Source organism: Mchenga conophoros, linkage group LG12, assembly GCF_057382185.1.
Source record: "Mchenga conophoros isolate Kocher_MC1m ecotype Shallow Benthic linkage group LG12, M_conophoros_male_GT1.1, whole genome shotgun sequence".
NCBI classification, from domain to species: Eukaryota; Metazoa; Chordata; class Actinopteri; order Cichliformes; family Cichlidae; genus Mchenga; species Mchenga conophoros.
Window position 1 is genome coordinate 3,099,554 of NC_140537.1, and position 14,328 is coordinate 3,113,881.

The 14,328-nt window shown below is 38.5% G+C and overlaps 1 protein-coding gene across 1 annotated transcript; it reads left to right on the forward strand.

The window, feature by feature from the left end:
- Positions 1 to 1,730: 1,730 nt before the first annotated feature.
- On the forward strand, positions 1,731 to 12,863 carry LOC146561887 (ectonucleoside triphosphate diphosphohydrolase 2-like). Its single transcript, XM_085293065.1, has 9 exons — positions 1,731 to 1,921; positions 4,496 to 4,613; positions 6,350 to 6,500; positions 6,614 to 6,773; positions 8,589 to 8,816; positions 9,310 to 9,582; positions 11,790 to 11,909; positions 12,208 to 12,342; positions 12,439 to 12,863. The coding sequence occupies exons 1-9, from the start codon at positions 1,805 to 1,807 to the stop codon at positions 12,643 to 12,645; spliced, it is 1,509 nt and encodes a 502-aa protein (XP_085149191.1). The 5' UTR covers positions 1,731 to 1,804; the 3' UTR covers positions 12,646 to 12,863.
- The last annotated feature ends 1,465 nt before the right edge of the window (positions 12,864 to 14,328 follow it).

Sequence of the window (14,328 nt, forward strand, 5' to 3'; positions counted from 1 at the left end):
CTTGGGTCTTTGATGAAACGTTTTTGCGCTGCTTTTCCACAGAATGAACCTTTTGGGATTTCCTTACCTGCATAACTGAGCATGCATCAAGACTGTTTGAGCTTAGTTTTTCCCTCAGTTTAACTTTTCTCATGCTTTTGTGTCAATTCCTCTGTTTATGTCATTCTTTCCCCATTTAGTTATTGCTTTTCTATTTCATGAAGCTGTTGCAGAAGGAGGAACCATCAACCTGACCTGTATATATGATGGTCTTATCAACAACATCCAGTGGTACCGACAATACCAGAGATCCAGACCTGCGTTCCTGCTCTACATCATGGAGGGAGGATCAGTTCATCAAACTGTGTCGGGTTTCTCGGCTCACATTGACCAAACTAAGAAAGGTGTAGATCTGGAGAGCTCTGAATTTAATGACTCTGCTGTGTACTGCTGTGCTGTCAAGCCCACAGTGACAGGGAACACCAGAACTGTATAAAAACCTTTGGAGCAAAGACAACACAATACTCCACAACATCCACCAGAGGGAGCTACACACCTTTGTTAGGATACAAACTAGAGTCATAACACACAGCTCTGATGAAAAAAAAGAAATCAAAAGATTAGATTCTTTAAGTTTCAAAGAGATTTAGTTTATATATTTTATATTATACAGTAAATGTATACGAGTGACCGGCAATAGTTCAGTCAAATTATCCTTGAAACTAGCTACTCTTTTGTAGTTGCTGGCTCTCTGAAGTTTCTCCAAGGGACGGGAATTTCACATCCCAGTTCATGCATCCATAAGTGTCTTGGATAGCTGCTCCCTGTTCTGTGTTTTTCACATTTATTTATTATAGTTTAAGCCTGAAGACTCGTGCTGACAGATTTCCACCAGCTCCTTTGTTTTGGCCACATTTAGCTGCAGGTGGTTCACCTCAAACCACCTCACAAAGCAACCAAACCACACTTCCAATAATGGCTGTGTCATCAGAGAATTTCTGAAGGAGACAAATTTCTGTGATGTAAACTGAAAACAGGCTGCAGTTGCACATGGGCAGGTGACATAAGTTGACCTGCTGTCACCCGGATCTGGAGCTGTACTGTAAACAAACACTGAATATACTTAACAAACTAAAATAATTAAGTACATCAGTTCCATGGCTGGAAACTCTCGATATCCGAGCAGAGTATGGATCAGTAGGTTAAAGTTTGCTAATAATCTCTGGTGATTTAAGCTACACTGCCTAATGTTTCTGACGACATTTAGAGAACAAATAAAATAAGCACACACTATAAGTCACAGCAACATTATCAGAATAGTTTGAACATGTGCTTTATTTAAGTTAAAGTGTGTTTGAAACTGCATCACATCTCTGCATCTGTTCTCTGCTGCAGCAACAAAGTCTAATTATTAATGAGAAACCAGCCTGTGTGTGTGAGACCGTAACCTGAGGACATCAACAACACTGGACATAACACCTGTTTTCATTCTATCAACAGAAAAGTTACAGAAATATTAAATTTGAAGACAAATTCAGAAAATAATACTAAAATGCGCTATATGTAAAATTTGGGGGTGCTCGAGCGCCCGGGATAAGTCTGTAAACTCCCCTATGAAGCATTTGTCTTGTGCTTCCCATGAATGAAGCTCATATTCTATACACAGTGTTTCAACCACGTCTGAGTGCCCGTGTGGGCACAAGTTAGAGGAAGCGGGACTCCGTAACATGCGCGTAACACGCCAGGAGCTCACGCGAAAGCCATGGTTATTTAATGCGCCTTTACGCGGAACTATTGGCGGCAAACATAAGCAGCAGCGTTCAGCATGGGTCTCCGGTGCTCCCAAACCGTACCGGCGGTTGTGCTAATCGTCGTGGCAGTTGTGGGGATTCTGTTGCTGGTCCTTCCAGCTAAAGAGATGGCGCTGCCTCCAGAAAACATGGTAAATATTATTGTAGACGCATATATTCATAGAGGCGCAGAACACCGTTTCAAATCTAGGTCAGGATTTTGGTAATGTGTGCATCAGAAATGCACATTAGAAGTTAAATTTGGGTACACAGCTAAGCCAGATTTTAATATTAGTTTGGAAAATGTCAGATTTTCATTTTAGAAGGCTCTGCGCAAAGGTGTGACTGAAAGTACAAGAAATCTAAACATGCACAGTTCATCCCATACTACGTTTTCTGCCATCATCATGTATCAGTCCAAGTAAGGAAATACAGAAGATCTTTATTTTAATACTTTATGTAAATTATACCACGGAGTTTACACTATGTGTAGAAAAAATTAGGATCCTAAAAGCCTGTCTCTGCTTTTGATACCTTTCAAAAATTTACTTTAGCTTGTATGTGTTGTCAACTGTAGTTCTTAGAGCAACAGCTTTGTATGATAGGCCAAACTAGGCCAAAAGGTATTGAAACTGCTAGATGTTTGTGGGATGTGTGTTGGTATACTGACAGGGAGCGAGTCTTTGCACAGTGAAAAATGAGCTCATTTAAAACTGCTCAGTGCTTGTCTACATCTGAGCTAAATGCTCGTAATTTCACATCCAGCTCTGAATGCATTTCCTGACAATGGTTTGCAAGAGGAAGTGACACAGAATACCCTGAACGAGTCAAGACAAAGAGTGTGACATAAAATAAGTAGTTTGTTTTATTTGATAGTTATTCTGTGCTAATTGCTTGTGGGCTTTTCATTTTGTTCATCTCACAGACAATTTGAAATCTTTTAAAGGGCACCACAGAATAGGTATTTAGAAATAAGTCTCATGAAACAAGTCTGCTTTGATTTGGTCACTTCAAAGAGTACACATACATGAGAAGAAACCTAAGATGTATCGTTAAAAAAGAAGCAGTAAATCTGCACAAAAATAGCGACTGTTGCAAACTTGCTATGTTATAGGTTTTAACCACATCCTGTCAAGACCTCACTTAAAGTTCAGTAAGTGGAAAATAATACCACCTTCGCACATTGGAGTGGTTGCAACTATCAAAATGAGTAGGTTAGTGTACAAAAAAGTTGCAATTTGCAGCAGTATCAGCTCAATATCATGCAAAGCATGCAACAGACACACCGGTCCACTGTGTAAATAAGAAATGGACTGGGTCTTACAGTGCTTTTCTACTCTGAGCTTTCAAAACACTTAACACAACTTGCCTCATTTACCCATTCACACAAGCACCTGCTCCACCTCATGAGCTACCACAATTCATGCTTTGCCTCTCCAAAGTGTGAAATGGCTATGCTTGCAGACGTTGAGAATACAGACCATACACGCATTAGGCCACTAATTCTTAAGCTACTGCACAACTGAAAAATTAGACACCTCAAGGAGAATTGCTCTTCATGAGACAACAATGTATCGTTTCAATTAGAAATGACCACAATTTTAAATGACATGTAATAAGTCATATTTATGCTGTTATATATCTACAAATAATGCTAATAAAAAATTACACACTAAAGATAAAGAAATATTTAAGAAAAGGTCAACAAAAAATCCATCCATCCATCCGACGGGCAATTTAGTGTTTCCAATTGACCCAACTCTATAAACAAAACAAAAAACAACAACAACAAAATGTTTGTAAAAAAAACAAAAACAAAGATAGATATAAACTGTCTTGATGCTCGATCAATCATCCAGGTAAGTAAATGCCAAAGGTTGATTCTGTTCATCTAGGTGAAGCATCTTCAATGGGAGAAACGTTTTGTTACTCATCCCAGTGACATTGAAAACGCTACGTTTTTAAATAATAATTAAAAATATATTTAATTGTACTAATCGAGTGTAACATTAAAATGTTACATTGTTTTGTGCTTGTACTGTAATTGTTTTGTTCCTTTTTTCCTTTTCTGTTTATATTTTTTCTTGTATTTCCGTTTTTTTCCCTTAATTGATTATTTCTGAAAAAAACATTTCTTGACTGTGTAATCCACTCACTGCACCACGGTTATTGAACAATAACAAACCAAAGTTGGGCGATATGAGAGGAGACACTTGTCTTCAGGGAAGAGTGTCTGTAGTTCAATACAAATTTATTCTGGGTGATCATGTTTATTGTTTGATCAAATATTTTATCCTAATGAGATTCGTCTATTTTAGATGCTAAATCCTCCATTCCCAGGACACAAGGGCTTACTGAGTGATTTCATGAGGATATAAATAATGTGAATTATGCTGTTACCTTCACAGTCACCAGATCTCAACCTCGCTTAACACACATTAAGATTTAGGACGTATGCATTATGCAGTTTTCTGTGCAATATGTTCTATCCCATCAGAAGCTGTTATTGACAAACGTCATGGTCTAAAACTTTAGAGCATTATATATATATTTATGATATATGTATAATTGTGATATATCTGTGGTTCATGTGTATATTGGAAGAGCAGATGGATGATTGTTAAGTCATTAGAGGGTCACAGAGATAGCTTACAAATACCCGATGAAGTTGGGAGGCTTACCTCTGCCTGTGGTCACCTACTATACTGTATATCTGTCTCTTTTAGTATGGAATCGTTCTGGATGCAGGCTCATCCCACACCTCCATGTATATCTACAAATGGCCGGCTGACAAGCAAAACAATACCGGCATCGTTACCCAGCACGATGAGTGTAATGTAAAAGGTGAGTTCATTTGCATTGTTCAAGACAAAGTTGATCAAAAGAGAACTCAATCATTACTTTATCTCGTGGTTTGAGTGGTAAATGTGGGCAACAGCATATACTCAGAATCAGAAGCGGTTTTTGATACGGGCGGTTGCCCGGGGCAGCATCGTGGTGGGGAGCGGCATCACGGGCATCGGCAAAAAATAAAAATAGTTGCTCGTACTCATGCTGCCCCGGCGTCATGCCAGCGCATACTGGGAATGGTACAGGCACCGATCGGTTTTCTATCGCCCATTTGCTGGGAGTAAGGGCCCCCTCCGTTTGCGAGGTGCGCCTGCTGCTTGCGGCACAGGGAGGAGAGGGCGGGGCTGCGGGGGATTCTCTGGCTGGCTGGAGCAGCGTCTAATAACCAACTCGCAAAATAAAACAAAATAAAAACAAACCAAAAAACACAAAACACCAGACATCATGATACAGACTTGTAATTTGAACCGACGTTTTTCTCAAATCTATACCCGAAAAGTGAGCGCGAGAGCCCTCGGTGCGCATGCTCACTGCTGAAGTCAAAGTAAACTTTATTGTCATCTCCGCAACATGCAGTCCAGCATATAGAGACGAGACGACGAGGCTCCAGTTACAGCAGTGCAAGTAAACAAACAATAAATATAAGAAGAGTAAGAAAATAAATATACACTTTAGGACCAGGAGTAAAGGGATCAATAACAATTTATAATTTACAGTTTGATGATTTAAAGTCTCACCCCGTTGAAAGGGGAGGGGGCCGGCTGCTTCCAAATAGAGCACATGCTAGCACTAGAGGGAGTGTTCGCCCAGGGCGCCAAACAGGCTAGGACCGCCACTGCTCAGAATGAAATCTAACTTTTAGTTTCTAAAAGTATAATGTCAGCAGAGCCTTCAGCTATCAGGCCTCTCTCATACGTACGGTTACATTGTAACCTTGGTTCACTGAGTGAGAAACTATCTCTCCGTAACTCCGTTACACATTCCATATGTATGGGGTAACTCTTAAAGACACCCCGCAAGGAGACAGCGCAGCCGAAAACCCAGAAAGTGTACCAAAAGAACAATTTTCAAATGTACATATATACATGCCACCCCAGTCAAGGCCACGCCAGACGCAAAGGCCGAGCCAGGGGCCAGAGGCTTCAGTCTGCCAGATGCAAGACTTACCTGAGCGAGTCCTGCAAGACGCAAGGATCGCAACTGAGCAGCCACTCATGGTCAGCCCTCAAGTTGCTAGGCTAACCAAGGACCTAGGCTACTGCTGATGGGCACCCATCAGCAGTACAACATAGGGGGGGTCATACCCTTACATATGGAATATGTAACGGATCACAAATATTTCTCAAATTATTGCTAAGAAATACCAAAACTATTTATAGAAATGTTGCTGGTGTTAAGTGGAAAATGTTTGCAAGCCTCCAGAACTGACCATTTAACCCCAGAAGGTTCCACTGGTGAGGACACTCTCACTTTCACTTCCACAATTTCACCCTATAGAAAAATATCCAGTGCCGTTAAGAATATTCAAATTGTATGTGTTGTGTAAGACTTAAGTGGTCCACTTCCTCGCCAGACATTCTTTGCTAACTTAGTAAGTACCAGCTGTTCCCCTTTTATTGGCCTTGTTATCAATGTTTCCTTAGAAACACCAGTGGATGACTCCAAGACAAGAAAGTGCAGCCTTAGATCAGGTTCTTAAACAATTAGAGTTACTTTTTCTTCTTGTCCAGGTGGTGGGATATCAAGCTATGCCGACAACCCTAGTGGAGCAGCAAAGAGTCTCGAGAAGTGCTTGGAACAAGCTTTGACGCATATCCCCAAATTCAGACACCATCAAACTCCACTCTGTTTGGGAGCGACTGCAGGCATGAGGCTGCTGAGGTTAGTAGTAGTGGTTAATAATTCACCACAAACTCCATCAGTGATTAATATCTGTATTGAAATGAATTCAGAAAGTCTTTTAACCAAGCTTCATTTAACCAATGTATTGATAGCATCACCAATGCCTCAAAGTCGCAGCGTGTAATGAAGGAAGTGGAAAACAAACTCCAGTCCTACCCTTTCAAATTCAAAGAGTCAATAATTCTGAGCGGGCAGGCAGAAGGGGTATTTGGCTGGGTCACTGTTAACTACTTACTGGAAAACTTTGTCAAGGTAAGTGTTGTCTCTTTGATGAATTTCTGCTTTTTCTGTTAACATGCAAGGCAGCTGGATAGCAGAGTGCACTGCCTCACAACCTCATGAAACATGAAAGGTTTTGTTTTTTTAGGATATGACTAGAACTGAAAGGGTCAGTGTCTTTAAACATAAACTTAAATAGTAGCTTCTGATTAAAATATTAATTTATAATCACATAGATGTTTTTATTGTTACTGTTATTATTTGTTTTGGACATAGCCCATATCTGTACATACACTGAACAAAAATATAAACGCAACACTTTTGATTTTTCTCCCATTTTCCATGAGCTGAACTTAAAGATCTGAAACGTTTTCTACATACACAAATGACCCATGACTGTCAAATATTGTTCACAAATCTGTCTAAATCTGTGTTAGTGAGAACTTCTCCATCCCACCTCACAGGTGTGGCATGTCAAGGTGCTGATTAGATAGCATGAATAAATAAAAGTTGGAGACTGTGTGGAGAAACAGAAGCTGATTACCCACATATATTTTGGAAGTGCATAAAAATCAAAAAGTATTGGGAAGACCTTAAAATGACCATGGATAATATTCTGGGTTATGCACTCCCAAACACCAGTCAAGTGATGTACCTTGGAAACATAAAGGAACTGGTATAAAAGGAGGACATGTATCTAGTAAAAATAATCCTAGCCGCAACAAAGAAAGCAATCACAAAGAACTGGTTACACCCAGACCCTCCCACTCAACAAGATTGGATTAGGATTGTAGAAGGTATCTCAGAAATTACTTTCAATATTAGACTGATGGGGTGTAAGTATGACAGACAATGGAGGAAGTGGAAAACATTTTTAAGTGGCACCAAAAACACGACATAAAAAGAGATTTGCATGTGATAGAAGGTGGAAAAAGAAATGTAAACTCCAGACTGGTTGTAATTTTCTTTACTGTATAACTAAAGCTAATAAAAATTAAAGTTGCAAAAAAGAAATACAAAGCCATTACAAGCCATTCTTAAAGAAGGGTAACGGGGAAAAAAGATGAGGTGTGTCACATTGCACAAGATCTGCAATGAAAAATAGGGGCAACAGGTCTGATGGAGTAAGCAATCAAAATTGAAATTTCTAGAAAGGGACTAATAACAGCGATCACCTAAAGAAGAGTTTTTATATTGTCCTTTTGTCCTTTTATTGTTTTATTGTCTATTGTCCTGTTCCTGAAGACTACTTACAGAAATTACAAAAAAGCTCTCCTAAGAGATTTCAGGCTGATGATTAAAGACAGTCATCCTGAGTATTCATGATCAAGCCTGTTAGAATTGTTTGTTTTAACCTGAATATGTTTCAGTAAATCGCTTCACCTATTTTCCAAGTTAGATATTTATTAGTTAAACTGACTTATTAACTAATAATTTTACTTGTACTTAGCTGAGTATCTTGTTTGTGGTTGTTAACTTACTTACAGTGAGTATTATTAACAACATAATGAAAACTGAGTTCAGGATCTAGTTAACATTTTTAATTAAGCACTGTGTTAGAAATGTGATGGACTGACTGGTGTACATGAAGATGCCAAGTGCTGGAAGCGTCCCAGTTGAAAATTACATGGAGGTATTTTATGATGCATGAGTTGCATGTTTAGGTGGGGGTGTGGCCTCTTTTCCATTTACAAGTGAAGCCAAACAGCTATTTTAGATCTAAATTTCTCTTACAGTTTTAGAGCGTTCGAGTGCTTTGGTCATTTTTCCCTAAACGTTTTCATTGAATGTTATTGGTTGATTCTAAGCGATTCTAATTCCACTGTGGTGTCCTTTGTTATTACCCAGTATGGTTTTGTAGGTCACTGGATGAATCCAGGCAGAGACACAATTGGAGCTTTGGATTTAGGAGGAGCATCTACTCAGATTACTTTTGAGACCTCTGAAAAGGTGGAGAATAAAAGTAACACAATGGAGTTGAAGCTTTTTGGAAAAACCTACAGACTATACACCCAGAGCTTCCTGTGTTACGGCCAAGACCAGTATTTAAGGAAACTGCTGGCTCATCTCATTAAGGTACTGTTCAACAAGTTAAAAGACTCTAACTGTTAATGGCGACCAAATCCCTGTTTGTTATAATGATTCTGTATCTTCTCAACAACTGAGAAGTTCCGATAGCAAGACCATATAAAACAGCATGTGTAAACATTTTATTGTCTTGCTGCAGTCCTGCTAAGCTATAAGGATGTTTGAAACATCTCCATTAAGCTTACTAAATGGATTAAGTTCACATTTGTCACATTTTGGGATCATATTGTTACATTCTTGCTAAGAGAGAGATGAAAGCTTGCCATACAGATTGGACAGGAGAACTGCTAGCTCGTTAACCAAATTAAATAACCAGTCTTTACCAGTTTTAGGAAAATCAGAGTTGTTGCTACAAGGAACCTTAGAACAATGCAGTGTCTGTGTTATGGATGGCTTTTATTGCTTCAACAGTGAAATGGTCTTTGTAAAGAAAAATATAAAAAAATGTTTTCTAATAAAATTTTAATCTTCTGACTTTAAGGATAACTATCCAAACAGCACAGTGTTCCACCCCTGCTATCCAAAGCAGTTCTACGAATCTGTCATCCTGGGGAAGGACGTCTTTGATTCTCCGTGTACTGTGGACTCCAAGCCAGACAAGATTGACCTGGAAATGAATGTAAACGTTGTGGGCACAGGGGACTACCAAAACTGCTTAAAGAATGTAAAGAAGATATTCTCCTTTGAGAATTGCAAATACTCCAAGTGCTCCTTTAATGGAGTCTTTCAGCCCAGCTTGAGAGGAAGATTCATGGTGAGAGGCTTTTAGATGTTGTCTAAAATATCCTATATTGAGGCAAAAAAGCATAGAAGCATAACGTAGACTCAATTTTGGGTATCATTTTTAATTCTTTGTTCTTGGATTGCTCATTGTAGTGATTACAGTGAGTTTTTCTAGTTCTTACGTTCTAATTCTACTGTAATTATTAGCATTCGTAATTCATAGAAAAGCTCTAGGTCAGCTGGGTTTTTGTGTGCATGTTTTCTGAGTGATCAGTTAAAACCCATGCATGGTAGGTTAATCGAGATATCTTAACCTGCTGTTAGTATGAATGTGATGCTGAATAGCTTCCTCCCTGCTCTCTGACGGAGTGGCGACCTATCCAGCATGTACCCTGCCTCTTTTCTTTTTTCATCTAGGATAAGCTCAATGATCCCCTGGAACCCTCCATCCAAACACCTTCACAAAGCACTGTTAAAACATTCAACAGGTTTATTTACAGATTGTTAAAGTAAAATTGCTATCTTTGAATCGGAGGTTAAGAGACAGAGATAATACACGCTGTTCAATGGTGAACACACTGTCAACAGAAAACATGCCCACAGACAGACACAGACAGAAAAGAAGGAGAGAGTCAGTGGTAGTGTGGTAGTAATTGCATCAAACAGCTATGCAACCAGACCCTGGAATGTTCATTAGCGAACAGCCACCAACTTTAAAGATATGGAACGAGTGAATTGCTTCCTATGTGGACACAGTTTGGACAGGTGTTTGAACAGTTTTCCAGATGTTCTACACCGAAATCGTCACGTGTATGGGAGCTCTCTGGTAGATATTTTGAATCCCTTATGCACACTTTCTGCAATTTTTGCCTAAGAGACTTACTCGCACATAAACAGTCATACAGACAAGCATACAAGACTTAAAGAGCTGGAAAGTTTCAAGAAAACATTTGGATAAAATCACAGGAATCCGGCATTCACTTTATTACATATCAGTCACTCTGTCTCTGCTATTGACTATGTTGCCTCTGTTCCATGTGCAATATTTTGGTCTTCCCCTTTTTCTGTGCAATATTTTGTTCTCTGTGCAATATCCTGGCAGATGTGCAATTACCATCCCCATCCTAAATGACCAGTGACCTCCCTTCCACCCTTATCTATATATTATATTGCTGCCCTTGTACACACACCCACAATGCTTCTGTGACTCATACACCGTGTATATATATAGAGTGAGAATATTATATACTAGTTAGATATATATTCTTATTTGTATATTGCTTTCTTTACTTTTTTAAAAATAGACTTTTGCACTTTGTGGTCTTGCTACCTAATTTCGATGTGCAAGAAACTGTACAATGACAATAAAAAAAGTTCAGATACAACACCTCTTTTACCAGTGACATGTGGGCCCACTGGTGGACGATGAAGGTACTGCAGGTGATAACAGAAGATAAATCTGAAATTACTCACAAGCATATACAATTAAATATTTAAATAAACGTATTTATCTATATGAAATTAATTAAACTGGTAATATGAGGTGATTAGTTTGCAATATGGCTTATTACTCTGACCTAAATATGTGGCTCTTGTTTTGAAGTTTGTGCCCTGGTGGTTGGCTCGGTCCCACGTTGGCCTTAATACTGATTTATGCATATGACTGGATAGCATTAACAATTAATAGCCAACAGCCTGTATTCCTTATGTTTTTTAATGCATTTTATTCAAGAAAATACATCACTTTCTCCTGGATTAGGGGGAAGACTTGAGATTTAGTGTGCCTAAGAGATTTTTGTGGGGTTTTTTAAGTGGGCCGCAGCAATCTTGACTTTGGGAATGGCCAGGTTTTTAATCTTGACAAAGCAGTAGAAACCAGTGTTCTAGTCAGTATTTCCTCAGTTCCAGGTCAATAATAGTGCAGTATGCTCTTCACTGAATGAGCACTAATTTTTGCTTTCTGATATCCTTTCTTCTTTACACACACACACACACACACACACACACACACACACACACACACACATATACATCGATTGATTGATGATTGAAAATACTCCTAAACACTAAAGATGGATGCATTACAGGCATTTGTATCAGGACCTAATGGATTGTACTGACGCTTCCTTTGTGGTTACAGGTCACATTTTTAATTCTGTCTTCAAAAACAGAAATTCAGTCAAAGCAGCAGGGGGATACTTAACCTTCATCCATTGCACTATTCTTTCTTCTCCACAGGCATTCTCTGCTTTCTACTTCACTCACAAATACATCTCTACCCTCACCAACATGGATATGACGTCTCCTAATCAAACCGCAAAGGCTGTCCGGCACGTCTGCAACATGAGCATCTCTGAGGTACTGTCCATAAAGACTTTGAGACGTGTTGATTTGTAAATCCAGCAAACAAGCCACCAATTCTTCACCATGTTACTTGAAGGTTCTAAAGTCACTGTCGACATATATCTACATATATTATCTATTATATATCTATCAATATCTCTGTTTCTACACTCGTTTTTTATGAGTGCTTGATGTTTGTTGTATATTTCCGGCTTTGACAACTCAATTTCTCTCTGGGATTGATAAAATCTCTCTGATTATGAGCTTTAAATAACATAATACAAAACCTCACACATTGTATTTTCACTTATAGATGACGACTAGGACAAAGCAGGATGAGAAATACATGAAGAATGTCTGCGCCGTCTCCAATTTCGTCCAGGTGCTCTTAACACAGGGCTACCATTTTAACGAGGTTTCCCTTCCTTCTATTTCTTTTGAAAAAAAGGTGAGAGGTGAAACGAAATGATTTGCTGGAATTTAGAAACTGATAGAATCCACAATATGATGTGATATCACTGCACCTCTTCTTGTGTTTCTGTAGGCCGGAGGAGCATCTGTAGGCTGGGCTTTGGGTTACATGCTAAACCTGACCAATCTAGTTCCAGCCGAAAATCCTGTAGTGATGAAGGCCCTGCCCATAGGGCCCTGGAAAGGCATCCTCTTCCTCTCCATCATCCTCATCTTCTTTGCACTGGGATACCTTCTCTTTGTCTACAGAAAAGCAAAAGCTAATGAAGGAATGGTTTGAGAGCAAGGGTAGCCAAGTTGAAGTAAATTTCTCTCAGGCAAAAAGCCTTCAGTAAACACCTTTTTAATTTTGGCTTTTTATATTATGTAGCGAAAATCATTCTTAAAGTAAAGCTCGCCCTATACAAGTTTTGCTTTAGATTCACAAATTTCAGTAAATGTTCAGCTTACTCATGTCAGTGTGCACAAAATCCAAAATAAATGGGATCCTTTTTTAAATATTCCAGACTCAGTGTGCAATACAATACCACTTGTGATTAACTTGTCATTATTTAGCACTTTTCTAGTTTGAATGAGCACTGAAAGTAGCTTTTGCTACAAGCTATAGTACATAAACCCATTCACACACACATTCAGGCAGTCTATGAACGCATTTTCTATCACACACTACCTCTGAACAAATCAGGGACAACTTAAGGTTCAATATAGAACTGTGGCATACATACTCTAAGACACCACTAACAGCTAATGTGTCGTTCAAAATAGCCATGTGCCTAACAGAAGGCTTTTGAAGTAGTGATGGGATTTCCGGTTCTTTTGGCTCCCAACCGGCTCTTCAGGTTGTTTTGTTGCTTTAATTAACTTATTATTAACAATAATATACAATTATGCACAAAAGGAATTAATTACTAATGTAAAAAAACGTGGTTTTATTTATATATGTTTATATATAAATATATGCGGTGGCCCCTACAGACAAAGCACGAACAAACTCAAAAACACATTCCTAGAGTTAACTGAACTTCCAAAACAGCTACCTAGATCACTTAAATTACACAATTGAAAGCATGTGTGTATTGTTTGTGTATTTATACACAGGCATTCATATATATTCAAATAATTTTAAAAAAAAGTTCATTTACCTGTTACTACCACACACCAAATCTGGTCGTTGGTACTTGCTGGCTTGTGTAGCCTCTAGGTAACAAAAGCTCAACACTGCGCCCAGCATCCTGGAGCACTTCTGTTGTGTTTTGTACCTGCGTCGGAGTTTGTACGTGTTTTGAAGTTTGTACATGCTTTGTCTGTAGGGGCCACCGTAAATATACTTTTATTTATTCACGCCACATAAAATGTAATAAATAAATCATATAATACAAAAAACGGCTATTTACATTTCAACTTTTAACTATTTAAATTTTCAGCTTTTTCCTTTTAAACAATTTTAAAGTGAAACAACACAAAACACTGCAAACCACAACACAATTAAATATAAATTCAAATATGAAAACAAAAAGATGCACATTCTCTCTCATATGGGCCTGCATGAATAAACTTTCTGAATCCAATAAGGAGCCGGCTCGCGTCGTTCACTTCAAAGAGCCGGCTCTAAGATCTGTTTAGTTTGCGACCGACACATCACTATTTTGAAGACTGATGTGTTATGTTTAAATTTTAAAAAAGTTGTTAGTTGTTTTGATGGAGTAAAACTTTTCAAATATGCTCAAACTTTTTTGTATGAGTCTGCAAATATGCTTTTTGATCTCTTTAGTTAAGCATTTAAAAATGACTTTATATGAGACTTTAAATAAAACTTTAAACGTATTTTCCCGAGGTAATTATACTTCTACCACGATCTTTGCCACAATAGAATCCTCCCATGTTTGTGAGTACGGCCAATTTACGGTGGAGCAAAGGGAGTTTGAAATAGAGCAGACAGCTTCAGCTGAGTTCACCGCGAACA